This window comes from Stegostoma tigrinum, chromosome 33 (assembly GCF_030684315.1).
Source record: "Stegostoma tigrinum isolate sSteTig4 chromosome 33, sSteTig4.hap1, whole genome shotgun sequence".
Taxonomy (NCBI): domain Eukaryota; kingdom Metazoa; phylum Chordata; class Chondrichthyes; order Orectolobiformes; family Stegostomatidae; genus Stegostoma; species Stegostoma tigrinum.
Window position 1 is genome coordinate 29,854,821 of NC_081386.1, and position 26,073 is coordinate 29,880,893.

The 26,073-nt window shown below is 39.7% G+C and overlaps 1 protein-coding gene across 8 annotated transcripts in view; it reads right to left on the reverse strand.

Moving 5' to 3' along the window:
- Positions 1-919: 919 nt before the first annotated feature.
- Positions 920-26,073, reverse strand: part of pias1b (protein inhibitor of activated STAT, 1b) — a 125,374-nt gene continuing 100,220 nt past the window's right edge. For 7 of the 8 annotated variants that reach the window (XM_048563019.2, XM_048563017.2, XM_048563024.2 and 4 more), the window contains exons 7-14: positions 24,449-24,554; positions 16,818-16,891; positions 13,451-13,611; positions 6,715-6,845; positions 5,970-6,132; positions 4,598-4,737; positions 3,286-3,323; positions 920-1,261 (exon numbers count right to left, since the gene is read on the reverse strand). In XM_048563019.2, the coding sequence (XP_048418976.1) occupies positions 956-1,261; positions 3,286-3,323; positions 4,598-4,737; positions 5,970-6,132; positions 6,715-6,845; positions 13,451-13,611; positions 16,818-16,891; positions 24,449-24,554 (1,119 nt within the window). In that variant the 3' untranslated portion in view covers positions 920-955. The remainder of the gene's footprint in view (positions 1,262-3,285; positions 3,324-4,597; positions 4,738-5,969; positions 6,133-6,714; positions 6,846-13,450; positions 13,612-16,817; positions 16,892-24,448; positions 24,555-26,073) is intronic. The other variant, XM_048563025.2, reaches the window with a different exon arrangement.

Consider the following 26,073-nt stretch of genomic DNA (forward strand, 5'->3'; position numbering starts at 1 on the left):
AGAAGTAGATGGTTTATGTCATGGGATATCAGATATGTGCACAATGAAGCTGGTCATCTCCCTGGGAAGGCTGGTTATAAAACTTAAAACACTGCTTAACAGACAGTACTATACACACAATGGGAAAATAACTAAAATAAAAATACACAAGCTGTGGAGACATTCTGCAATTAGAGCTTTTCATGTAACATTGAAGGTGAAATTAATTGCTGATTCTCAAGTATGAAAGGTGTGACAGAACTCACTTCTCTTATTAATTTAAAAATCCCTTAATGCTTGAAAAATGCTACTTTACAATATGAAACAAATCAAAATTGAGAGGAGATAGCTTAACACCAATTGATAAAAACAGAAATGGCCTTTTTTTTGTGTGGAAAAATTGTACGATACTGTGCATTCTCCAAAGCTACTTCCTGCAAACGCAGAGGGAATGATATGGGAAACAGTTGAGATTCTTTACATAACTTAAAAAGTATAATAAAATTATTTTGCACAAAAAAGAAAATACTATTGTCGTCAACCATTGACATCGCAGTTCTTTCTGAAAGAAAGAATATTCTACAATGAAGTACATGAATGGAAAATTCCTAATTGAAATAATGACAACTGCAAAGGAAATAATGCCATCGAACAACAAATACAAAAAAGTAATATCACAGAACAGACAAATACATCGTAAAAACTCTGCTTTCACAAAGTGAACTGAAATAACCTTAAAAGACAGACAGTTCGAATTTATATACAAAAGTTAACTGAAAATATAGTATTTTGTTCTCTGTACATGATGTATTTTTAAATTTTTTTTGTTTATTTAAAAAAGGGTCTCTACACTTCTAAATTTATTTTTAAAAGATGAAACAAACCAGATTTTCTTTTCTTCTTTCTGCCCCAACCCCCTGCCCCCACCACCCCAACCACGCAACAAAAAACACAGTATATTTTATTATTTCAAATTTCAGTCCAATGAAATAACATCTGGCATGGTGCCAAAGATGGTGCCACTTTCCACATTGCTCCTGTTAGCCCCTGGATGCCCAAGGTTTTCCCGCAGGCTGCTGGAAGAGACGAGGCTGCTGTTACTTCCACTGCTGCTGCCGTTTGTTACTGCCAGTGTATTGGCAGGTGCCGCGTTTGGCTGCTCCAGGAACATCTGTGAAGAGCCATATGGGAAGAATCGGTTGAGCGAAGAGTGAATGAGGTCCTGATCCTCTGAAGCACTGGCTGCAGCAGCAGCAGCAGCAAGGAGGGAGGTGTTGTAATGCTATGGTAGCAATAACAAGAGAGCACTGAACATTAATATCAGTATATTAATACTGCTTTTTGAGAGCTTAAGCAAGATTATAATTTTTTCACTGTCGTCTCAAAGCCACTCTGACTAATTATAATGTGCAAGTATTCAAATATTGACATTTATTACACTATGTCGGCATATAAAACAGCTTCCATTCCTAAAGTTAAAGTAAATACATTTAATCTTTAATGCACTGAAATTTTCAACAAAACCTACTATTTGATACAACTTGCAATAATGGTATTTACATTCCTCACAAGACAGGTCAAGTTCCAAACATTCTTCTGAAGGTAGTTAATTCAATATTTATAAACTTATTCTCTTCTGGTTTTACAAATCTTGTTCAGATGATGTCTTCCTCTTGTGCTATCTGTTTCTCACACTTTCTCCCCACTAAGACAATGGATAAATGACCTCTAAAATCATTTCTCTCCTTTGGTCATTTGTGAGGTACGCAAGGTCAGCACTGCTACTGGGGAGCTGTCTTCTGATGGAGGATTGTCCGTATGACCATTTCAGAGGGCAAGAAATAAGTGGTTTTTTTGTGCACCTGATGGCAAACATAGGCCAGGCAGTAGGTTTTCTTTCCTAAAGGGCAGCAGTAAATGACAACCTGATAATTACATGGTCATCATTATTGATATCAGGTTTTATTCTGCGCTGTTTTGTTCTATGTTCTATTCCATATTTATTAAACAAACTAAATTTAAATTCCTAAGCCACTGTGGTGAGGTCTGAACCAAATGTCTCTGAATCAATAGCATTGAGATGCTGGTGTGGGACTGGGGTGGATAAGGTCAGAAGTCACACTTCACCTGAAGAAGGCACTCCCAAAGCTTGTGATTTCAGATAAACTTGTTGGACTATAACCTTGTGCGAAGTGATTTCTGATCTTGGCCAGATCAATAGGTTAGATCTCTAGATTACTTGTCCTAGTACATAACCGTGATGTCATACTGTTTTAGTATTTTGACAGTTTGTTTGATAATAACATCCTTTCAGTGCAGGAGGCAGCTATTTGGCTCATCGAGTCTGCACTGACTCTCCGAAGACCAGCCCCCCCACACAAGATTTCTTTTTACCATCCCTGCACATCTGCTGGATACTATGGTAATAATTTAGTATGACCAATCCACCTACTGTGCACATCTTTGGTCAGCGGGAGGAAATCAGAGCACCCAGGGGAAACCGACACAGACAAGAGAATGTGCAAACACCACACAGACAATCACCCTAAGCTGGAATCAAACCCAAGTCCCTAGCACTGTGAGGCAGCAGTGCTAACCACTGTGCTGCCCTGAAAGAACATTTAATTGAAGTAAGATGCACCCTAAACTTACGTTTGGGAGCCATCAATGTAAAAGCAAGCTACAGTAAACTATCATGGACTGTAGTCTTTTCAAGTGATAGCTTCTATGATGTCCAGTTGATAAATGCACAATGTAATTCAACACTGAACCATATATGTACTGGAAAGGCTGAAGTTTCAACAGTTACTCTGTGCACATTTCATCAAACTGAGAACAATCACGTCAGACCCCCAGCTATATTTTGGAGGGAGGATGGAAAAGGTGAAAGCAAGTTTAAATACAGCTCTTTTTTTTTTCTTATTCATTCATGGGATGAGGGTGTCGCTGACCAGATACCACTATGTCAATGCCGTCCCGTGCCTGTAATTACACTAAGTACCTATCTCAGATTTGACTGTCATACAGCCTATGGTGGAACAAAACACCTTGTATTTGGGACAATTATCAGAGGGTGCTATTGGTAACAAAATGTTTGTCACCTGCTATTCCATGCCTTGTTGGTATTTTATTCATGAACTTACTTGAGATGATGTTCTAAAACTCGACATTGGCATGAAATTGATTTCCACTGACATCACAATCCAAGAGGTCTTTACATGTACAATCACATGGAAATCACCAATACACTCTTGACATAAAGAAATCAAGGTTTCAATGGCAAAAGTGCACAGACATGTTACATACCTGATTATCTCCTTGTAAAAAGGGAAATAAGTCTAAACCTGTTCAAGCAAAGGAATAATGAAATATTATGATAAAATACAGGTCCCAAATGTCTCAAAATTTTATAATGGTACAAAGCTTAGTGCAATTAGACTTTTGGATATTGGGCTTCATTTGTATTCCCATCGCAACAGATCAGGGAACAAGGTCAAGTAACTACAGGGTTTTACATCTGTTTGTTTAGCTTGGATCACTGCACAGCAATACCCATGAGACAGCTTCTCCCATGTTTACACTGTTAAAAACACCTTATCCTGACAATATTAAGTGCCTGGACTATTACTATGCTATTGGGATAAGAAAGGTGGGTTTGGCAATGTTAATGTGTTGTACTGGTTCAATTTAACAGTTTCTACAATTTAAGCAAAGCAAGTGTCAAACAAAGAAGCTTGTCTTAGAACACGGCAAGTCATCATTAAAAGCAAATTGAAAAATACGATGCTAATTATACGAGTAGATATGTGTGCTTTCAAAATGATCAGTTCATTACTGAAGAGTTCACACTCCACTGCTTAATTAGATATGAAATGAGAGATTGGATTACATTAGCCACACATGTAAGGTCCCAGATTTGAAACCAATTTGGTCTCAATTTACCTTTCTGCCAGGGGTGGCATTTAAAAGACTACATCGCTGACCACAGAATCACTAAGCTTGGGAAACAGTAAAGACAGATCACACAAGATTCTGACTCCTCACATCTGTCCAGTCGCTCCTTCAGAAAGGGAGATGTGCATTATTTGAGGGCAGAGGGAAATTAGTAAGAACAGAAACAGAAAATTGGGCAAGATCAGAGAAACAAGCCTGCTGTAATGACTCCACTGACAAAAAGCATGCCCATAACAAATATTTAGCCTCACATAATACTAAACATTAGACTGGAGCGAATCAAGCCAAATGCTCGGAACTTGAAATAAGCTTCATCAGTCCCTTTAGGGGAGAAAGGAGGATGATACTGCATGTCTGATACCTACATGATAGATGATCAAAAAACACATTTCAAACAATCTCACCAACCCTTCATAAGCAAATCAGAAACACTCATTTTTTATGTTTTCTGTTGACTTTATTTTACTCCATGAGTTTGAGGGAATTCAAAGAGATAAGGTTAATATTGAGCTGTAACACTTTCTGGATGTGGATTTCGGATTGTATCACTAATGATGTTGTGGTTAAATGGTATTATTTCTTTCTTGGCGTACAACATCTCAAATAGATGATTTCTCAGCATCCAAGCCACAGATGAAGACACATTCTGTTGCAAGTAGCTTACCTTGCAGTTCATACGGCAGAGTTGGTAAGTGGTATGAATGACGGTAGTCTTGAAAAGGAGCAGAGATAAAGTTGGTATCCAGAGTTGGTATGCTTGGAGTTCTTGTTACTGGTGATGTCTGATGGTGGAGATTTAGAACTCTGTGTACGAGACATGAAATGTTCAAGCCATTTCACTTTAAACTCAGTTGTACAGACCAAAGAGAAGCAATTTTGATTTCTATTCTCTGATGAATTAGCAACTGTCAGCATGAACCATATTCCTGCTCACGTGCAATATCCTGCCCTCAGTGGATGTTAAATTGTAATCAAACCTGGTCCTGTTTAGTATAGCATGACAGTTAACTGCCCTGTAAAGCAAAGCATAGACACTCAGACAAAGCACCAAAAGGTGCATGGTGCTTACCAAGGTTTACGAGACATGGCATTGTCTCCAGAAAAAAAAAAGTGGTGACGAGGGAAGAAAACAAAGAAATGAGAATGAAAAATCTGAAAACCATGAACAAGAAAAAAGTGCCAGATTTATTTGGTAATGCGCGCACTACTGCCTTTGCTGCGAAAGCTCAACTAGTCCAAATCATTCAAGACTAAAGTGGAATTTTGTGGCGAATATAACTATTAGAATCACCCCACGGGAACAAACATTGATCATTTTTAAGATCACACGGCAAAGGCTGAAGCAGATAACTAAAGATCCAGCTGGTCATTTGGATAATTTAAAGGTCTTGATTTTAAAATGAAGTTCCAATGTGTTCATGTTGAGAAAGACTCTTCCTGCAGTTAAATGAAAAACACAAACTATATTTTCCAGAGACATTAATTCTGCAATTTCTGCCCAGATTTGCAATGAACAGCAGTCCTTTGGGCAAGAGATAGGGAGCTATGCTTCAACATTAATAATCCTCAAGATCAGAGAACACGATAAGAGTGTTCAAAGTTGGCTGAAAAACATTATGACAGTAATTGTCAACAATTAAAGAGTAGCATCTGACAATTGTTTTGCAATCCTGATGCTGCCATTTATATACTGCTTTTCATATATGAAACAACCCAAGGCACTGTACAAATCGAAAACAGACAAACTAAATTAAGAGCAAAGTTCAAATTTTGTGAAGACTTTTGAAGGCAGAGAGAAAGACAAAATTATAAATGAATACGAGAATGAAGAAGCATAGAAACTGATTAATATACCGATGAGGATGATTTGGGACAAGTACACATGTTTTGTTCTGCATGCAATACCAGTTTTGAAACGACTGTGGAGAGAGATTGTTTGAAATCCATCAAAATGTGAATGTTATTTTCGTTGCATCCAAGTTCCTTGCAAACACACAAACAACCTCTTAACAGAGCAACTATAATTCAAAGCTTACCCCTTGTTGATGGGTGGTGATGGAGAAGATATCGAAGGGTACCGCTTTGCAGGTGGTTCCTCTTCCTCCTCTTCTGAAGAACTGTCAATCGTCAGATCAATCACTTCAACCTTTCTATTATCTTGAGATGAATGCCTGTGCTCAGTCAAGTTTTTACAAGCACCTAGTAAACAATTTAAACTCATGGTCAGTACTTCTGGAAAAAAACAACAAAAGGCACAGACAAAGCCAGATCAAAGACAGAAACTGGGACACTTGTGCTGGTGATATTTCAGCTGTGAACAATTTCTCTTTTCTTGAGTTCTTTCAAGAAGACATAAAATGGATTATTATTCACATGACAGAACATTGTAACAAACTGGTGGAATGCAGGTTATGGGCTTGATCACTATCGGGCCTGGTACTCAAAGAAGGTGGGAAATAGAAGACCAAAGGATTTACTCTACTCTTTCACTTTATGGAATTTTTAAAAAAGTGCATGCCTAGCTTGTCATAGCATTCTCTTTCTTTACTGATTCCCACACTACCCTCTCTGATGCTACATTTAACATGCTGATGTATTGTCAATAAATTTTTATTTAATTAACGCACTATAATTTTGAACCAAGAGGTGAAAGAGATTTTATGACCACACCATTGTTCAGATTTCACTAATCACAGGTAGTTTGGGTTAAATGGCTACTTCTGCTATCAGTCTAATCTGATCTTTCTGCATGGTCCCCATATCCTTGTATCAAAGGCATACCTTCAACACCATTATAAGTGGAATTCACTTCCTGGACCTCCTTCTTCATTCTCATTGGCGACCACGCTCCATCTTCCTTGAACTGAATTTCATCACAATCTGTACAGCAATTGAGGATTTCCATAAATAATCTGTATTTTTTTTCAGAAAAAACAATGTACAAATTATTTTAGTCTACAAAAACATTGTTAGTAACAATATTGAACATTGTTAGCAAATAGTGTGGAACAACATAATTACTAATGTCACTGCAGTTGAGGGTCTTGAGGGTACAAGAATTTGTCAACACGAAGAAGCACAAATACTATAACTTAGACAGTAAAATTATTGAAAATTTCTCAGTTACTTAGTCATCATCTGCACTTATTAAAACATACTACTGCCAAGTTCTTTCTGTACTTGAAGTCTTACAGGTCCTCGAATTTTAAGTATATAGAATCGCAAAAAGCCAGCAAAGACACAATGTAACTGATGGCTTAGCAATATGCTACAGAGACCATAAAGATCTCACATCAAATTTCTAATTTGTAACAGGTTACTGTGTGTTGGTGAGCCCACCACACACAAAGATGGTCAACAATAATGCCCTCTTCTGAACTACATCTTTCCAGACAGGGATCAGGCCCCATCTGGATACCTTCCACTTTTGAATATCTCATTAACACCCATCATCTTGAATCATACAGCAGGCTTTCACTTCAGGAATAAAATCTCAAAGTGAAGTGGCAGAAAACCAAGAACCACCAATGCATTAAAAGTGTTCGAATGAAGAGCCATGTCAGACTTGAAATGTCAATTTGTTGCCAGACCTGAAAGTCTCAAGCACTTTCCATTTTTATTATAGTGAAAGTGCGATTGTTCAGATCAAAATCGAAATGAGCTTTTATGATAATGTATCAGGGACCAGAGATTTAAACACGGCGCCTTCTTGATAACGCAAATCAGTAGAGAGACAAAAGAAACAAATAAAAGGTAGAAGCACTCATACTGTTCAAAGACATTAAGCTCTGCAGTTGGTTCTATAAAATACTGTGCCAATTCCAACTCTGCTGCATCAGCAGAATTTTTAGCCTTTCAACTTTTGACTGAATGCTCAGTGACTGATATTTTTGTCTCCTGCTTTTCTGTACCCATAGGCAGAGAGCTCTAAACTTTTCGTGCCAACTCTATTGATTCAAGCTGCCAACAATTGATACTTAGTGGGGCATTGGGGAAAAAAAAAACAAAGTGCAACTGATCATAAAACCAAAAGACCAAATATGCATCATACTCAATTAATTTCCTAGCATTTCAGTATTAGCATCATCTTGCCATAAAATACTTGCCACTGTCACAAGTAGTTAAGTATGGTTTAAACATACTATAACACCAACATTGTTGTAATTTGGTGATTTTATTTTGTTGGAATACATAGCTCAACCAACCTTTGAAATTTAAGGGACATGCCCATTATTTGGAAGAAACAGCATGTGTGGGGTCCAGGGGAGGCAAGGAGGTTGAAACATTGCTACTCCTGTGAATTAACCAGGTTAAATACGCTGATTTATAAATACCAGTGGAACAGTCAGCACGTCCACTTAAAAGCTGATTTCACTAATGTAATTCTCCATTTCTTTCACTAAAACAGCAGGTTCAAGATAAATTGTGATATTGAGATTTGTACAGTAGCATCAATGCAGTTCACTCCACTTTCAACTTAGGGCTCAGTGACAGGATCATGTGTCAATGTTGCCTATGCATAGATCTTCAATGCGCCATGTTGTACAAGTAAAAGCACGAAAGATATACATTATGGCTTGTGGTGATTTTTGGAGTTACAGCCACAAATCTGGTGAAGCTAGAATACAGGTTCTACTACCTGTATGCCAAACAAAATAAGCAAACAGAGCTAAGAAATTTCACAACCAGATCTGAGCTCTGTCGTCCCACCACATTCAGTTGTGAATGGGGTGGACAATTAAACAATCCACAGACGACAGCGGCTCCACAAATCTCATCACTTTCGATGAACGGGACAGCCCAACATATCAGTGCAAAAGGACAAGGATGAAACATTTGCAACTAATTTCAGTCACAAGTGCTGAGTGGTTCATCTTGTTGGTGTTCTCCCAAGGTCCCCAGCATCACAGATACCAATCTTCAGCCAATTTAATGTGACGGCAGGAAATGGCTGAACGCATCGGATGCTGCAAGGACTATGGGCTGTGACAACATTCTGGGCAATAACACTGAAAACTTGTTCTTGGGAAGCAAGCTGTTCTAGGACAGCTATAGCACTTGCATCTACTTGGCAACATGGAAAATTACCCATACATGTCTTGCACACAGAAGTCAGGGAAAATCAAAGCCAGCCATTTACTTATCCATAAGTTTGCTTTTGCTAATCAGTAAATTTTTTGAAATGATCATCAATGCTATCAAGCAACACTTGTTTAGCAAGGAACTGATGTTCAGCTTGGGCTCTGCCAGGGCCATTCAGTTTCTGAACTCATTACAGCCTTGGGCAAAACATGGAAAAGGGGTTAAACTTCAGAAGGGCAGCCATGTGACAGCTCTTGACGTCAAGGCTACCACTTGACTGGGCATGGCATCAAGAAGCTCTAGCAACCTAGAGTCAATGGTAATCAGGAAAACTCTTTTCTGATTGCAGTCATAGCTGGCACGAAGGAAGACGATTGTGATTGCTGGATCTTGGTCATCTGAGCTCCAGGATATCTGTTAGAGTTCCTCATTGTCCTAGGCCTAAACATCTTCAGCAATGACCTTCCATCATAACATCTGAAGCGAGAATGTTCACTGATGGTTACACAGCATTCAGCACCATTTGAGACTACTCCATAGTGAAGCAGTCCACATCCAAACACAGGAAGACTTGGAATGTACCTAGGCTTGGGCTGACAAATGATAAGTGTCATTTATGCTACACAAGTGTCAGGTAATAACCGTCTTCGACAAGAGAATCAAACCATTGCCCCTTGACATTCAATGGCCATTGCAGTATCCCTGACTATCAACATCCAGATGGTTAATTTTGATCAGAAACTGAATTGGACTAGATCTGTCAATACTGAAGAAGCTCAACTCACCAGGTCAAAGCAGCCCACTTAATTGGCACCACAACCACGAACATTCCATACTCTCCTCCACTGATACAACAGAAGTAGTATGTACCATTTTCAAGACGCACTGCAGAAATTCAGCAAGGCTCCATAGTGTCTTCCAACCATGATCACTAACAAAGTTTAAGGGCAGCATATACACAGAAACATCATCTGTAGGTTGTTCTCCAAGTTGACAGCCACCCTGGCTTGGAAGTATAACAACGTTCCTTCAGTGTCTCTGAGTTAAAACCTTGGAACTTCCTCCCTAAGTTGCAGGCTTACTACAATGAATTCTGGTGGTTCAAGAAGGTAGCTCACCACCACCAGCATCTCTCAAAAGGCAATTAGGGATATGCAATAAACGCTATTCCTGCCAGAGAAGCACACATTCTGTGAATGAATGAAAAAAAAATTGGGTGATGGGCTGGATTGAAGCACAAAAGATTATCACTTGATGGTAGAATGCAGATTTAGCTGCTTGAATTACAGCAAAGGCTTTGACAGCAAGTAGACAAAAATTGAATTCTTCAATAAGCAGCTTGTGTCCTTGTGGAAGGATGCATTCATTCCACTATCAAAAATGATTCTGGGGATGAAGAATTCCTGAAATGAGGATAGATTGGAGAGGTTGTGACTTTTTTCCAAATGGAGAGGAAATCTGACAGAAGTGCCTAAAATCATGAAGTTCTGGATGGAATACATAAGGGGAAACTGTTCCTGTTCATAAAAAGGGTCGAAAATGACAGGGTACAGATATAAATGATTTGCAAGTAAAGCAAACGTGATGTGAATATCTGACTAGAAACAATATTGAAGTGTATGGGAAAAGGCAGGCACATGGCACCAAGCCATATCACTCACTGGGTTGTTGGGGTGGGGGGGGGGGAGCAAATACATCCATGATGGGTTGAATGGCCTCCTTCTGTGCTATTCTGTGATCTTGAAAACTTTCAATCAAGTCATCCAGCAGCTTTCTAACTGAATGTCAAGCTTACTTAGCAAAAGCTAAGAGGCAGAATGACTTACTCAAATTCCTGCATTTCTGAAATATCTGTGCTTTGCACAACACTTTAGTTGGTTACTCAAGTTGCTCCAAGTTTCTGGAACATAGATGGATAAGTATTCATGTGATAATTTCAATTGCAAGACGAGAAACAGATTTGTTTCACGTGAACGAGATGATTGAGCAGCTTGTGAAACTTAACCTATTGCTGATTACTTATCAAAAATTTAGAATCCTTTGCAAAATTAAGAAAAAGCCCTGATACAGATGTAGGTATATTTTGCAAGATGACAGTCCTTAACATACAGGCTCCAAAGTTAGAAAACTCATCTTTCATTCGAGCAGTACAAATTAAGTTAATTAGACTGTCACTTCTGTGGAGGCAGCTATACCAAGTTTAGCTCTGATCCAAGATAACAAAACATGGGGCTGAATGAACACAGCAGGCCAAGCAGCATCTTAGAAGCACAAAAGCTGATGTTTCGGGCCTAGACCCTTCATCAGAAAAGCTTTTCTGATGAAGGGTCTAGGCCCGAAACGTCAGCTTTTGTGCTCCTAAGATGCTGCTTGGCCTGCCGTGTTCATCCAGCCCCACACTTTATCATCTTGGATTCTCCAGCATCTGCAGTTCCCATTATCTCAGCTCTGATCCTATATCAGCTATGTGCTGGGAATGGACTTCAAACTGGCAAAGCTCCCATTTTAGTAAATGGCCAACTATCTTCTAGCCACCTAGGATATTTGCCAAGGTCAAAATTTGGAAGCCATTGGGAAATTGCAGCAAATTATATTACAGCCTGCCATCAAGTGGATGAGGCAGGTACAATAGTAACACAAAAACATTTGAATAGATACATGGATGGGTAGGGTTTAGAGGGATATGGATCAAATGTGAGGAACTGGAACTGAATGGGCATCATGGACTAGCTTAGGCCAAAAGGCCTATTTCTATGCTGTATTACTCCATGACCCAATGACCTACTACTGAATGGTGATGCCTCCAAATTATCTAAAATACAAGCAAAAAAAACGTTAGTCCTGACTGAACTAAAGAGCTAACGGATCAAAATTAAATTCCAGACAGGGCGATTTAGCTTAATTAAGAGATTTTCTGATCAGCTAACATGGTACCTCACTAACTGTTATTTTTAACGTGAACTGTTAACTCAAATAGATTTTCAGCCTACATACTCGACAGATATTCAGTCTTAAAAATAAGTAGTTTCCAGTAAAAACAATCCTTGTCTTTTTAACCCTTCCTCACAGCCAATACCCTCGAGATTGGGCAATATCCAGGTAAATCTTCTCTGCACTCTCCCCAAAACTTTTATATCCTTCTGGTCATGTGGCGATTAAAACTGCACACGATACTCCAAATGCGGCCCAACAAGGGTTTTATATAGTTGCAACACAGTGTGCCAACCCTTGTACTCCATGCCCAAGCTGATGAAGGCAAGCATGCCAAATACCTCCTTAATCACCTTGGCCACCCACATTGCCACTTTTAGGAAACTGTGGGCCTGCATGCCCAGATCTGCTTGTATGTTAATGTTCCTAAGGGCTCTGACAGTATAATTCATACTTAAATTTGATCCTCCAAAGTGCACCACCTCACATTTGTCTGGATTAAACTCCATCTGCCACTTTTGTGCCCAAGTCGCCTATCTAAGTGCTGTTGTAACCTTTCACAATTGCTGACATTATCAGCAACTCCACCAACCTTCATGTCATCAGCAAATTTACTGATCAGACCTCTCACATTTTCCTCTAGATCATTTATAGATGCTACAAACAAAAAAGGGCACGAGACTAATCCTTGTGGAACACCTCTAGTTACCGGTCTCCATTCTGAAAATCACCCTTCTGCTGTTACCCTGTCTTCTATGCCAAACCAGATTTGTATCCATCTAGCCAGCTGACCCAGAATCCCACATGCTTTTAGTTTTTGTACCAATCTGCCAGGACTTTGTCAAATGCCTTACTAAAGACATTTCTATCTTAGTTTTATGCATGTTATCTAATCACTCTACCAGAGATAACAGGAAGCACTTCGTTCTTATTTTAAGCCACATGGTGAAGAGGAGGGTTCAAATTTAGGTTATAAAGACAAGCCAAAACCTTCCATTCTAAGGCCATATAAGAAAATAGACACAGCCTCAGCTTAATCCAATTACAGTGCCTACCAGGGAAGCTAACAGAATAGATTGGACATGTGATGAAAAATGAAGTCGCAAGTCATAATGAGAAACATTATATGTGATATTAATCATTGCATACAAAACAATGACTGTTGCTAGCAAAACAAATCTACAAATGCACAAATATGCTCAAACTCTGCTGTTTAAAAGGTGGGGACATCTGAAAAATCATTTTGCTTGGTTTTAGTGTTGTAAACACTTTGAAGCTCTCAACAGATTTGACAATTTTATTTTAAAATGCAAGCGATAAATTACTGCATCTTCCAAAGGCAACAATTTGGATATTCAACATAAACCTTTTTTCAAATGAGGATAAACTTAAAGTAAAAATAATTTAAGAGTTACATAAAAATACCTTTCAAACTGCAGTGAAAAATGATGAGATCCTGGAAAGAACAGTATTTCCCTTGATTGGAATTTCAATTTTTGCTTACCCATCAATAATTAGATGCTCATAAGGACCCTTCTTATCACAGACTGGACAAACCCACGTAGGTTTTTTCTCATTCATCTGAATGTAAAGAGTTGCATCAAAGCACTGGAGATGCGAGCAGGTTACTGCACGACATGGGATTGTCAATCTCATTTTGCCCAGCTAGAAACAAAGACACATGAGGCTGTTGTCAAATTATTTGGAACACAAATATACTCATCCTTTTACTTTAAATGCTGAACTGTAACTTCACTATCGTAACATGGTGTGAAGTGGACCTAGATACTGCTTTCTTTGTATTACAGAATGAGTAAGCAACAGTTGGCCTGAGGATTGAAACCTTTTTAAACTGTTGGCAAAAAAAAAGCCACAAGAGAAGGCATTATCTTTGTAAAGGTAAAAGAAGCCTGTTTTTAAATTCCCAATGCTAATGCACAATAAGCCGAAGGAAAACCACACCCAAAATTCAGTCTCTCTCAAGTGCTGACTCATCTGCTGCACATTTCCTTTTCGCATCTGGTCAGAATCATGCTGTAAACAGAAACCTATGGTTTCCAAGGCATCTGCCGAATTGGAGATACACAATTTGGGAGGAAGTTAATTCAAAATTCCTTGAAGCAAAAGCATGCCAACAGGTGAAAAAAACTGAGAGATTAATGTAAATTGATAGACCAAGTGGAGATTAGGCCCTGCATTAACATTAACCTGGCCAGTGAACAGAGCTCAGACCTGGCTCAGAGCAAGTACTATTTGTTCGCCATGAAATAACAGAAAGGAACAAGTACAAATAACATAACTTGGGGTAAAAGACCGCCACTTATCTCCTATACATTTTTTCCTATGAACCTCCTAGTTATAGTCTTGCAGCATAGAAACAGACCTTATCGTCTAACGCATCTGCACTGGCCAGACCTAGTCCCATTTGCCAGCATTTGGTCAATTTTCCTCGAAACTCTTCTTTTTCATATACCCATCGAGATGCTTTTTAAATGTTGTAATTGCACCAGCCTCCACCACTTCCTCTGGCAGCTCCCTCCATACAGAAACCACCCTCTGTGAAAAAGTTACTCCTCAGGTCCTTTTTAAATCTTTCCCTTCTCATCTTAAACCAATGTCCTGTAGTTTTGGCTATTCAGCCTATCCATACCCCTCATGATTTTTTAGATCTCTAGAAGGTCATGCCCGAGTCCAAAATTCCAGAAGAAGAAGCCCCAGCCTATTCAGCCTCTCCATATAAATCAAACCACTGAGTCCCAGCAATATCCTTATAATTCTTTCTGCACGCTTCCTACAGAAGAGTGACCAGAATTGTACACAGTGTTCTAAAAGTGGCCTCATCAATGTCGTGTACAGTTGCAACATTATGTCCTAACTCCTTCACAAAATGCTGTGACCAATTAAGGCAAGCATGCCAACCACCCTGTCTACCTGCAATTCCACTTTCAAGGAATTAAATGCATGCGCCCTCTAAGTCTTTGTTTGGCAGCACTCCACAGTTCTGCCCAGATTTGCCTTACAAAACACAACACCTCATTTATCTAAGTTAAACTCCACCTGTCACTCCTTAATCCATTGGCCCATGCAGTGTACCCAGCACCGATCCTTGTGGCACACCGGTGGTCACAGGCCTCCGGTCCAAAAAAGCAACCCTCTACCACCACCCTCTGTCCCCTACCTTCAAACTAATTTTGTATTAAATAAGCCAGCTCCCCCGCATCCCACGTGATCTAACCTTACTAACCAGTCTATCATGTGGAACCTTGTTGGATGTTTTGAAGTCCATATTGGCAATATCTACCATGCTGCCTTCATTAATATTCTTTGTCATCTCTTCAAAAAACCCAATCAAGTTAGTGAGATTTCACACACCCAAAGCCATGCTGATTATTTCTAATCAACACCTGCTTTCCAAATGTATGTGAATCCCATTCCTCAGAATCTCCTTCAACAACTTAACCACTGCTAACGTAAGGCTCACTGGTCTCCAGTTCCCTGGCTTTTCTCAACAGCCTTTCTTAAACGTTGGCATAACATTAGCCAACCTCCAGTGTTACAGCACCTCACCCGTGGCTGTCAGTGATACAAATACCTCAGTAGGGGGCCCAGCAATCTCTTGCCAAGCTTCCTGTAAAGTTCTGGGAAACACCTGACCAGGTCCTGAGTATTTATCTACCTTTGTGTTTTAGATTTCCAGCACCCCTCTCTCCTCTTCGAAATGAACTCTCTTCAAGACATCACTATTTATTTGGCCAAGCTGCTTAGCTTCCATATTATTCTCCACAGTAAGTACTGACAAAATATTTGTTTAGTATCTCATCCATCTATCATCAGCAAACTTAAATGTTAGTTACTTTGAGCTTTCTGATCGGTAATGGCCGCATCCATTGTAACAGTAGTGCGAGGTTATAGACAACAGCAGGTGTCAGAGTCTGCGTAATGTTAATAATTCTCAGGCAGGCTGCAATAATTAGCCTTACTGCCTCTGGGCTAAAGGGATGATAATAGAGCTGTGGAGTGACATGTTAGAAGTGTGAGACAGTGCAGTTGCTGAGGGTAAGTACAGCATTAGCTGTGCGACGTACCCCAGAAATCAAATTATGCACTGGCACACACCATTTAAGTTCTTGCGAAGAACAGCTACTTCAGCTCTTAGCATTCATGGAACAGTCCTGCACAATAAGTCAGCTCCTTGGGAAAGAAGGGGAAAAGGCTGGGGTAAGGATGGGGAGGGGAGACTAACTTTGGTATTGAACAAGTTGCACTTTTTTTTATTCCTAGGAAAACCTGGCACAGAATTGCTGAAGAAGACACAGCAAAAAGAGTTATGGAACACATATTCTGGTGGCCTCATGCAAAGGAATAAAGGCAAAATAGTTTGCGGAAAGGACAAACAGGAAGATAAAAGCAAGAGGATGATTTATGTCAATATAAACTGTTATCACCAAGATACATTATTTCCATACATAATCATTTGGGAAAAAGTTTACATGATGGGCCCATACGGGATTTATCATTTCAAATAAGTTAACAGTTGAACAAGATCACCACGGACCAGGAATCAGTATTTTCTGTATTTCTTATCTGCATACGTTTTAGGTACAAAAATAAACATAAAGTGGATCTATAGATCTGTACTTCTTCATCAGAAATCTACCAATTGAGACAGCTTTTCAGAACCAAACTAAAAACACAAACTACGAACAGCGAGAATTTATAAAATTCAATTCACAGATGTTACAAAACCAGAAATCAATAAATCACAGTGGAAAAAAATGCTTCTGCCTCTGAACAGTTAATAAATACTGAAACTCTGTGCAAGGAAGACAAGGCAATTTAAACATCAATAATGCAAATCAGGTTGTACTCACAGGACACAACAGAGACACTCGTAAACTTGTTGTAGCGATTTCACTGTCAGGATCCGCTGTTAATTTCTCTTTGACTGGGGACAGAAGAAAATATGTTCAGTGTTTAATACTACTTGGTATTGGCAATTTAACACCTTCCTCAAATGTTATATAGCGTGGTCTCTGCACTGGTGCAGTTCGACATTTGAATGAAGGTAAAATACTGCAATCCTGGAAATCTGAAACAAATACAGAGGACGCTTAAGAAACTCAGCCTGTTGAGCACCGTCTGTGGAGACAGAAGCAGAGTTAACACTAGAATTAGTCTTCATCAAAAGAGTTGACAACAGTCATACCAGACAAACATGAACTGTTACTTTCTCAACAGATGCTACAAGACCTCCTGAGCTTCTCCAGGATTCTGTGTTTGCTTCAATATGATATTGCCTGACAGTTAATCTTCTTTCACTGAAGCCAGAGGCTCCTTATCAAAGAAATTTATAGACAGATTACAATTATTACTGCACTTTCCTGAATCTGACAATGCACATTGATGGGTCATATTTGTCATTTTTGTGTTGGATATAATTTAATATCTTTTATTGTTTTGTCTATTAGATTGAATGGAGGGTTTATCTGAATATAAGGGAATACAATCAAAAGTATCTATTCTGCAGTTGTAAATGAGGGTTGCTTGTTGACAGATGCATCAGTGACTTTGTTATTTTGTTTCGCTACAATCTAACAGTGTGAACATAATGATGAAAAGTAATGTACTATTGCCAAGATTGCAGATGACACAAAATTAGGTGGGAAGGCAAGTGGTAAGGAACCCTCAGGGATACAGACAAGTTAAGCAAGTTATCAAAAAAAGACTTGGCAAATGGAATATGTGGGAATGTGATGAAAGTGATAAAACCAAAAGCTACAACAGATGAGAAGGATACAGGAGTTAAATATTATTTAAATAAAGAAAAACTGCAGAATGCTACAGTCAAGCAGGATTTGACAGTCCTTGTGCATGAATCACACAAAAGCTAGCAGTGAAAGAATGGAATGAATGTTAGTCTTTATTTTCAAAGGGAATAGAATTTCAAACCAGAGAGGTTTTGATAAATCTATACGACAAACTACTCAAACCACAGCTGGAATACCATGAACAGTTCAGGCCCATTATCAACAGAAATATATACTGGCATTGGAGGTAGTTCCGTGAAGGTTCACTAGGCTGATACTGGATACAAAGGGGCTGTCTTATGAGCAGAGTGTCAATACGTTTGGCCTGTATTCATCGCAGTCTACAGAATGAAAGGCAATCATAATAAAACATCAAAAGGTGCTTGGGAAATCTGACAGGGCAGATGTGGAAAAATTATTTCTCCTTGTAGGAGAGTCTAGGGCCGGGGGTGTTGTTATCTCAGAAGAAGGGGTTGACCATTTAAGACAGGGATGAGAAAAAACTTCTTCCCTTAGAGGGTAATGTGCATGTGTACTTCATCACCAAAAAGGTGCTGCTAAGGCTGGGTTGTTAACTTTATTCAAGGCTGAGATAGCCAGATTTTTAATGAGTAAAGTATTCATGGATTATGGGGAAAATGCAAAGTGAAGTTAAGGGTTATCAGATCAGCCATGATCTCATTGAATGGGAGCTGACTCAGTGGGCTGAATGGCCTACTTCTGCTCTTATATCTTACAGGCTTAACTCTTATCTTAAATGCCTGAAGCTAGCCTGAATTCTTCATGTTATCCATTCTTGTTGAAGTCAAGGCACCACAAAAGCACTGGATGTGATCTGGCTATACAGGATAAGCTCTGTAGGGCTGAGAGGAAATGGGAAGTTGTTGGCTACAAGGAACTTGAGTGATAAACAATTCTCTTGCTAACCAAGCATTTTACTTTACCTCTACATATTACTTTAGCACAGCAAAAAGCTCTTGTTTCTCCCTCTGAACTCCCTCACTTCTTTTTCCAGTCCTTTAGACAGTTTACCTTGCACAAAGTCAACTACACTTTCAAAATATACAGGATTGGAAATTAAAGCACAATCCAGCTCCACACTTTGTTATCGTGTTACAGTCATAAAAAGGCTGGTACTGAGGAGTATCCATCGTCTTATTGTTTTCACACCCAACAGTGCCTGGTATTCCAGACTTAGCTGCCAACAGCATGATAAATCTTTGTCAAACACATCAACAGCTGTACAGCATTCCTATCTTCCCCTCTGAAGGGAGACGGAAGGGCTGGAGGGTAGAAGCAGGTAAGGGGAGAGATCACTAGTTCACCCTTTACCTGCATCTGCCTAAGGGAACAAACACATTTCATGAGCTGAAGTTGATTTCTAGTGACTAGCTGCTGGAGCACCATTACCCATTACCCTCCCGCGCTCACAGTAGTTGTGCAGAGACAATCTTGGTAGCAGTCTTCCAGCAAAGCTAAGGCAACTAAAAAGTGCATATTTTCCAAGCATATGGATCAGGCAAAAATCACTATTTATAGCAACAAATAGGAGACAAATTAAGGGTTAACACAGCTTTTATGTACTATCATAAATAGAAGAATTAGAAATTGCAACAGGAGGCAGAGACTTCTCGACTACTTCCAATGAGCAGGTTTAATTCGATTCTGGGGAGAGTACGTTAAGTTGTTTTGTATTGTGTTAAGACTCTTTCCCACGAGTGACACCAAAGGTGGAAACCTAAAGTAAATTTCGGGAGTCTTTGCTAAGGCTACTAAGTTTACGCTCAGGTTTCTGCTGGTCTCATGTCAGAGAAGGCCCACAAGCAGCAATCCCACAGATCTTAATACAATTAATAAATAATAGAACAGCATTCTTGATGGGGGAGGGGAGGTTCAGAGAGAGAACACAAAAAATATTAAAATACTGGTCAGAAATTTTCTGACAAAGGCCAATTCCTTGCTAAAGCTAACTATAACACTTTCAATGAATGAGTTCACTAATAATTGACTGGATAAAAGGAACTATGAGATCCATGCATGGTGCAATGTCTTGGTATGGGGGTGCTGGTGTTGGTCTGGGGTGGACAAAGTCAGATGTGACACGACACCAGGTTACAGTCCACCAGGTTTATTTGAAATCACAAACTTGCAGAGCGCTTCAACGACAAAGAAGGGGCACTTCGAAAGCTTGTGATTTCAAATAAACCTGTTGGATTATTACCTGGTGTCATTTGACTTCTCACAACATCTTGAGTAGTCTGACAATCTAATCATACTGAGATTTTGGATTCAGTGAGGATATTCACTTGGGTATTTTACAACTGACGATGGCCAATGTTGAAAAGATTCAGGAGAAGGAAAATGTTGTGAAACTCACCCTTAATTGCCATTTACTAACCCCAAACTAAAAATAATGTATTGATACTAGAGGAAAACAGACTTAAGCTCAGCTGCAATGCAGTTGAGAAATACATATCCACATATACGCATTGAAATTCAAATGTCAAGTTTGCCCTACTGCAGGCAAAGCACTAGGTCATTTCAGGTATTTGTGGAACTGTGGCCCAGCATCTTCGGTGAGGGAAATGGTGACCTAGTCATGTTGTTGCTGGACAAGTAATTCAGATACCCAAGTAACGCTCTCAGCATGGTAGACTTTCGGAGTAAGCTTTGCACACAAGCAATTTGGAGAAAGCACATCCTAACTGAGACACAGTGAGAACAACGCAGAGGTACTCTTTGCTTTTATTTTGATTGATACTTTGTAACGAGAACCAGGGAATAAGGGCCTTAGGGTTGCTGATACTAAGCATCTTCTGACATGTTTAATTTAGAACAGTAAACCATTTCAAGACGGCTCAAAACCAAGACATGCTCTTCCTGCTCTCTGTGGGGTGCCGGGAACATTTCCAGTGCCTGGGGCCAGCCTCCATGCAGAAAGTATTTCCAGCTGCAGTGCCTGGCTGCACAGGTTTCACAGCAGCAGCCAGGGACACCAGTGCATCCATGAGGCACAGTATCATGAATAACCCATATACAGAAGTGGTCACAGCTCAGGCTAAGATTCCATAGGCAGAAATGTAACAGGTAACCATCAGGCAGAACAAGGAGACTAGGAGTCTTATGTAGCCATTTCCCTGCAGAACAGACATATCAATCTGGATACTGTTGAGGGGAATAGCCTTTCAGGGAAAAGCAGCAACAGCCAAATTGGTTGCACTAGAGTTGACTCTGTTGTGCATAGGAGTAGCAAAAGTGCAGAAATGCAATAGTTATAGGGGATTTGACTGTAAGGAGACTAGATAGGCATTTCTGTGCCTGTCAAACAAGACTCCAGGATGGTATGCTGACTCTCTGGTGCTAGGGTCAAGGACCTCTCAGAGCAGCTACTCAACATTCTGGAGGGGGATGGTGAACAGCCCATCAGCCGTGGTATTCATTGGTACAAACAACAAAGCTTTTTGAAAAAGAGGAGTCTTCAAAGCAGGATAAGGAGAGTTGGGAAGTAATTTGGAAAGCATGATCTCAAAATGTAATGATTTCAGGATTATGACAAGTGCCACCTGTTAGTTGGAGTAAAAACAAGATATATTGGATGAATATGTGACTTAGGATGGCGCAAAGGAGAGGGTTTCAAATTCCTGGGGCACTAGAACCAGCTCTGGAGAAGGTGGAATCAGTGCAAACTGGGAGCGTTACACCTGACCAGGGCTGGGACTGTTATCATATGGATGAAAATAGGAATGGATAGTCAGGATTACGGAGATATGGCTGCATGGTGACCAGGAATGTGAAAAACGCCACGAGTCAAAAAACATTAGTAGTTGTATATAGAGCCACAAACAGTGGAGTGATGCTGGGAATGGCATTAAACAGGAAACTGGAGATACGTGCAATAAAAGGAACATAGGTAATTATGGGCAACTTTATTCTGCATACAGATTGGGCAATTTAATCAGTGGCAATACCAAGAACAGTAATTCTTGGAGTGCATACAAGATGGTTTTCTTGACCAATATGTTGAGGAACCAACTAGAAAGCAGCCCATCCTCGACTGGGTATCGTGTAACGAGAAAGGAATAACTGACAATCTATCTATGCAAGGACTGTTGGGGATCAGTGAGCATAACATGATAGAATTCTTCAAGGTGGAAAATGATGCTGTTCATTTTGTGACTAAAATCCTAAATCTTAATAGAGGAAATTACACTGGTACAAGGTGAGAAGTGTGAGAGTTGGCTATGATAGATTAGGGAACATTTCTTAAAGGGATGACCGTGGAAAGGCAATGGCAAAAATTCAAACAACGTGTGGGTAAGATGCAACTATTTTTCTTTTCTGTTTGGTGCAAATACAAAACCGGAAAGGTGGCTAAACTATGTCAGATAAGAGAATTTAGAGATTGTATTAGATCCAAAGAACAGGCATATCAATTGACCCGAAAAGAAAAAACCGGCCTGAGAAACACAATATAGAAAATAGGAGTAGGCCATTCAGCCATTCGAGCTTGCTCTGCCATTCATTATGATCACAGCTGATCATCCAACTCAACAGCCTGTTACACGTCTTTTGATCTGTTTAATCCCCAAGTGCTTTGTTTCTATGACAACAGAAGAAAAGATCTCATTCATTGATTTCAGAAAGTGCTACTTCTGGTAGGTCTAACTACAAGATAGAGAGAGTGGTATCCAGCATTCTATCATATTTTGTATCTAGAATAGTCAAAACCACACTTTAGGAGGTCATGTTATAGAAATTAAATATGTGGCAAGAGGCAGAGGTGAAGATCTTTGCCCTTTTAAATTGCATCCAGTCAAGTTGAGAGGTCCTGCGGAGTTTGATATAAGCACAAACTAAAATGAATCCATTCATGCATTAGAAGTCGTCAGGTAGGAAGAAAAAGCTTTTAAGTAAACTCAACAATGATACTGGGAACTCTGCTCAATTTAGTTCAGAATCTATTTAGATAGAAAGAAAACATTGGTATAGATTCAGTTTCGTGATCAAAGGGTACAGGGCAGCATGGCGGCTCAGTGGTTAGTCCTGCTGCCTCACAGCGCTAGGGACCTGGGTTCGATTCCAACCTCGGGTGCCTGTCATGTGGGTTTCCTCTGGTTTCTTCCCACAGTCCAAAGATGCGCAGGCTAGGTGGATTAGCCATTCTAAAATGCCCATAGCGTTCAGTGATGTGCAGACAGGTTACAGCTAAAAGGGTAATGGGTCTGGGTGGGATGCTCTGAGGGTTGGTGTGGTCTTGTTGGGCTGAAGGGTCTAGGCTCGAAACATCAGCTTTTGTTCTCCTGAGATGCTGCTTGGCCTGCTGTGTTCATCCAGCCTCACATTTTGTTGTCTATTTCCACACTGTAGGGCTTCTACAGAACTTATGTCAAACTTGCTAAACTGTGGCTACATTAATTGGAGATTGTCTTTCTGATCTGTTAAGTGCTGGAGCCTTCACTGCTTGAGCTGGAGTGATTTCTAACTTGGGCAGCTGAACAATAACTACACATTTATTCTCTCCTACTAATTTACTCCCACTCTGGTGATGCTCTGAATGTTACGCGCACTTTAAGTCAATCACTTTCAGCACCAAACCAACAATCTTCTCTAAGATCTTCAAATAGCTGAACTGTACTATAAACAGAAATTCCTTAGCCTGATTAATTAATTAGCGATTATTTTGGCCAGATCCCAAACTACACCAGTTAGATTCCACTGTGACATCACTCTAAGTCAGAAGGACAGTTAAATGCTGAACAGCACATACCATTCTGGCATACACAAATCCAGAAACACGTGAGAAAACAAAGCTGCATGTCAATTGGGAAGACGTTTCAACATGACTAACATTTTTAAATTGGTCTGATTCTAGAAACTTTAGCAATAATTTGCATGCTTTAGCCTCAGGATGTACTCCAATGTAGAGATAAAAACACCCAGGTAAATCTTCTAAGATAAGATAGAGTATAAGGCAAAATGGTCTCCAATTCTGAACTTTATCACAGTTACAGCACTACATCTCCCCTTGGCTGGAGGTGGGTTGGGGAGGCATCAGTCAATCTCTGATCACCACCATTGAGAAAATGCATTTCTTAACATCAGGTGAGGACAGAATTGTGTAGAGTTGTCATAATTGTCAATAGTGAAACTCCCCAAAAATCTTGCTATTGTAAAAGGTGAAAATGAAATGATGTGGTAAAGCGTCACACAGCCAAAGGAGGAAAGGTGATGTGAATCATTGATTAGTGACAAATTACTAAGCCACCAAATTCTGTTAAAATCAATGTAGAGTATTGATAACCAATCTCAGCAAGTGAAAAATCCAACTTGGGTTCCCTGCAGCAATCATTTATCCAAAAATCATACTGAAAGTGAGACTGCAGATAAACTGGCACTAATTGAATCAAATTAGCTACAGCTGACACCTCTTACTGTCAAATTGTCTCCCTGTCTAACATCACAAAGGAAAACCAGTGACATGTGAGCAAGGTTCTTCAGGGCTACCATCACCCACACAGCTATTCTCTCTTCTGCCCACTCTCAATTCAGAACTTTTAGCTAGATTCACAATAAATTATTAGATTAAATGATTACAATCAATATTGAACAGAAAAGAAACAATGTTTTGAATTTTGTTATCACTGAAATGAATTGTAAACTTTCCCAAGCAAACTCTGTTCACAAACTGTACCTACTTAATGCTCTGGAATGGTCCGGGTTCCTTATTCCTTTAGCCCGCAGTCTTTGAAGCAATACTGCTGAAGACAGTTGTTTTACAAGGTAAACTGCCATGGAATAGTTCTGAAAAAAAAATGCAATGGGTCAACCATGTTGTCAACTGTATCAAATTCAACCACATTTCCAAACACTACAATTAAACCACATACCTTCTGTCAAATTTAAATCATATTGGGGCCTGCACCTAGTCTTTTAATGATTATATGTACATTCGTTGTATGCACATCTTTCATAGAAATGAAGATAAGGCAGCTTTATAAAGCAAGTACACCCAACGTTTTCAATTATCTATATTCCCAATGATGAAATGTCATTTTCCCACATCATAGAAAGGAGGCTGCAGCTTTCACTCTTGCTTCTACTCAGTTAGCACGTGGGACACCACATCTGCTCTTGGTACTCCTCATTTGTTGGGAGAAACAAACTCAGCCAAGGTTTCCATTCCAAGTTGTTACCTAGCAGTTCTTGCCAGACAGCAAGTGTGAAGAGAGTCGAGCTTGACGATAGTGATCTCAAGTTGTTTATCTAGACTGGTTAAGCGCACACAAGAGAACTGGTCAACTGGATGTGGCACAGCTGACCTGACAAAATCACAGCCCATGGCATCCATGTTCAGTTAGGATTGGCAAGAACAAGTAAGCTGGAAATAGCATCTCAAAGATCACATTGCAAAGGAGTTTCCTACATTGAGTACAAAAACAAGGGTCCAAAATAATTATTCAAACTTATTAAACATAATGAATAGAAAACCCAAGGTCATTTCAAATTGATATGCAGTTCATTACTGATTTATATTTGTTTAACATTCTTGACCCACAGTTATTTCACAGCATGTGGGTATTGCTGGCTAGGCCAGCGGTTGTTGCACATCCTGATTGCCCTTGAGAAGGTGGTAGTCAGCAATCTCCTCCAACAGTTACAAAGGTATCAAATATAGCAGCTTTCAAAACTTCCTTTGTGGGGAACCTCTTTCAAATAGTGGTAAATGGTCATCACAACAACTTTTAAGCTACCCAACAACAGACAAAAGCTAAATACTGCAGGTGAAACTCAAGCAAAAGCAGTTTCTAATGAAATAACAAATGTTAATCGGCTAATTGAGTATTCCTGACACTGCGCTTTTGTTTTTTAGAACAGTGTTTTGCAACTGCACCACGACAGCCTTTAAACTCTTTGGAACTGAGTCCACTCTAAGTTCTGTAACTGCTCTGCTGAAGCTGACCAGATGCCACTTGTTTTCTAAATAGGCAAAGTATTTTTAATCAACTTAATTGGACGTACTGTGACACACCTCTAGGGCATATGAGATTTGAACCCAGATCCTCTGATCCAGGGCTAGGATCTCCATCATGTGCTCTAAGAGTCCTTTGAGTTTAACTGAGCAGTCAAATGCAGGAACAGCAGTTGTGGCAAAGAGGACACCTTAGCCCAGGTAATTATGTACAGGGATGCAACCTGTGAGGTACCTTAAGTATTTACAACAAATTATATGAACAGAAACATAGTCTAGGGTCTAGGACCGAAACGTCAGCTTTTGTGCTCCTGAGATGCTGCTTGGCCTGCTGTGTTCATCCAGCCTCAC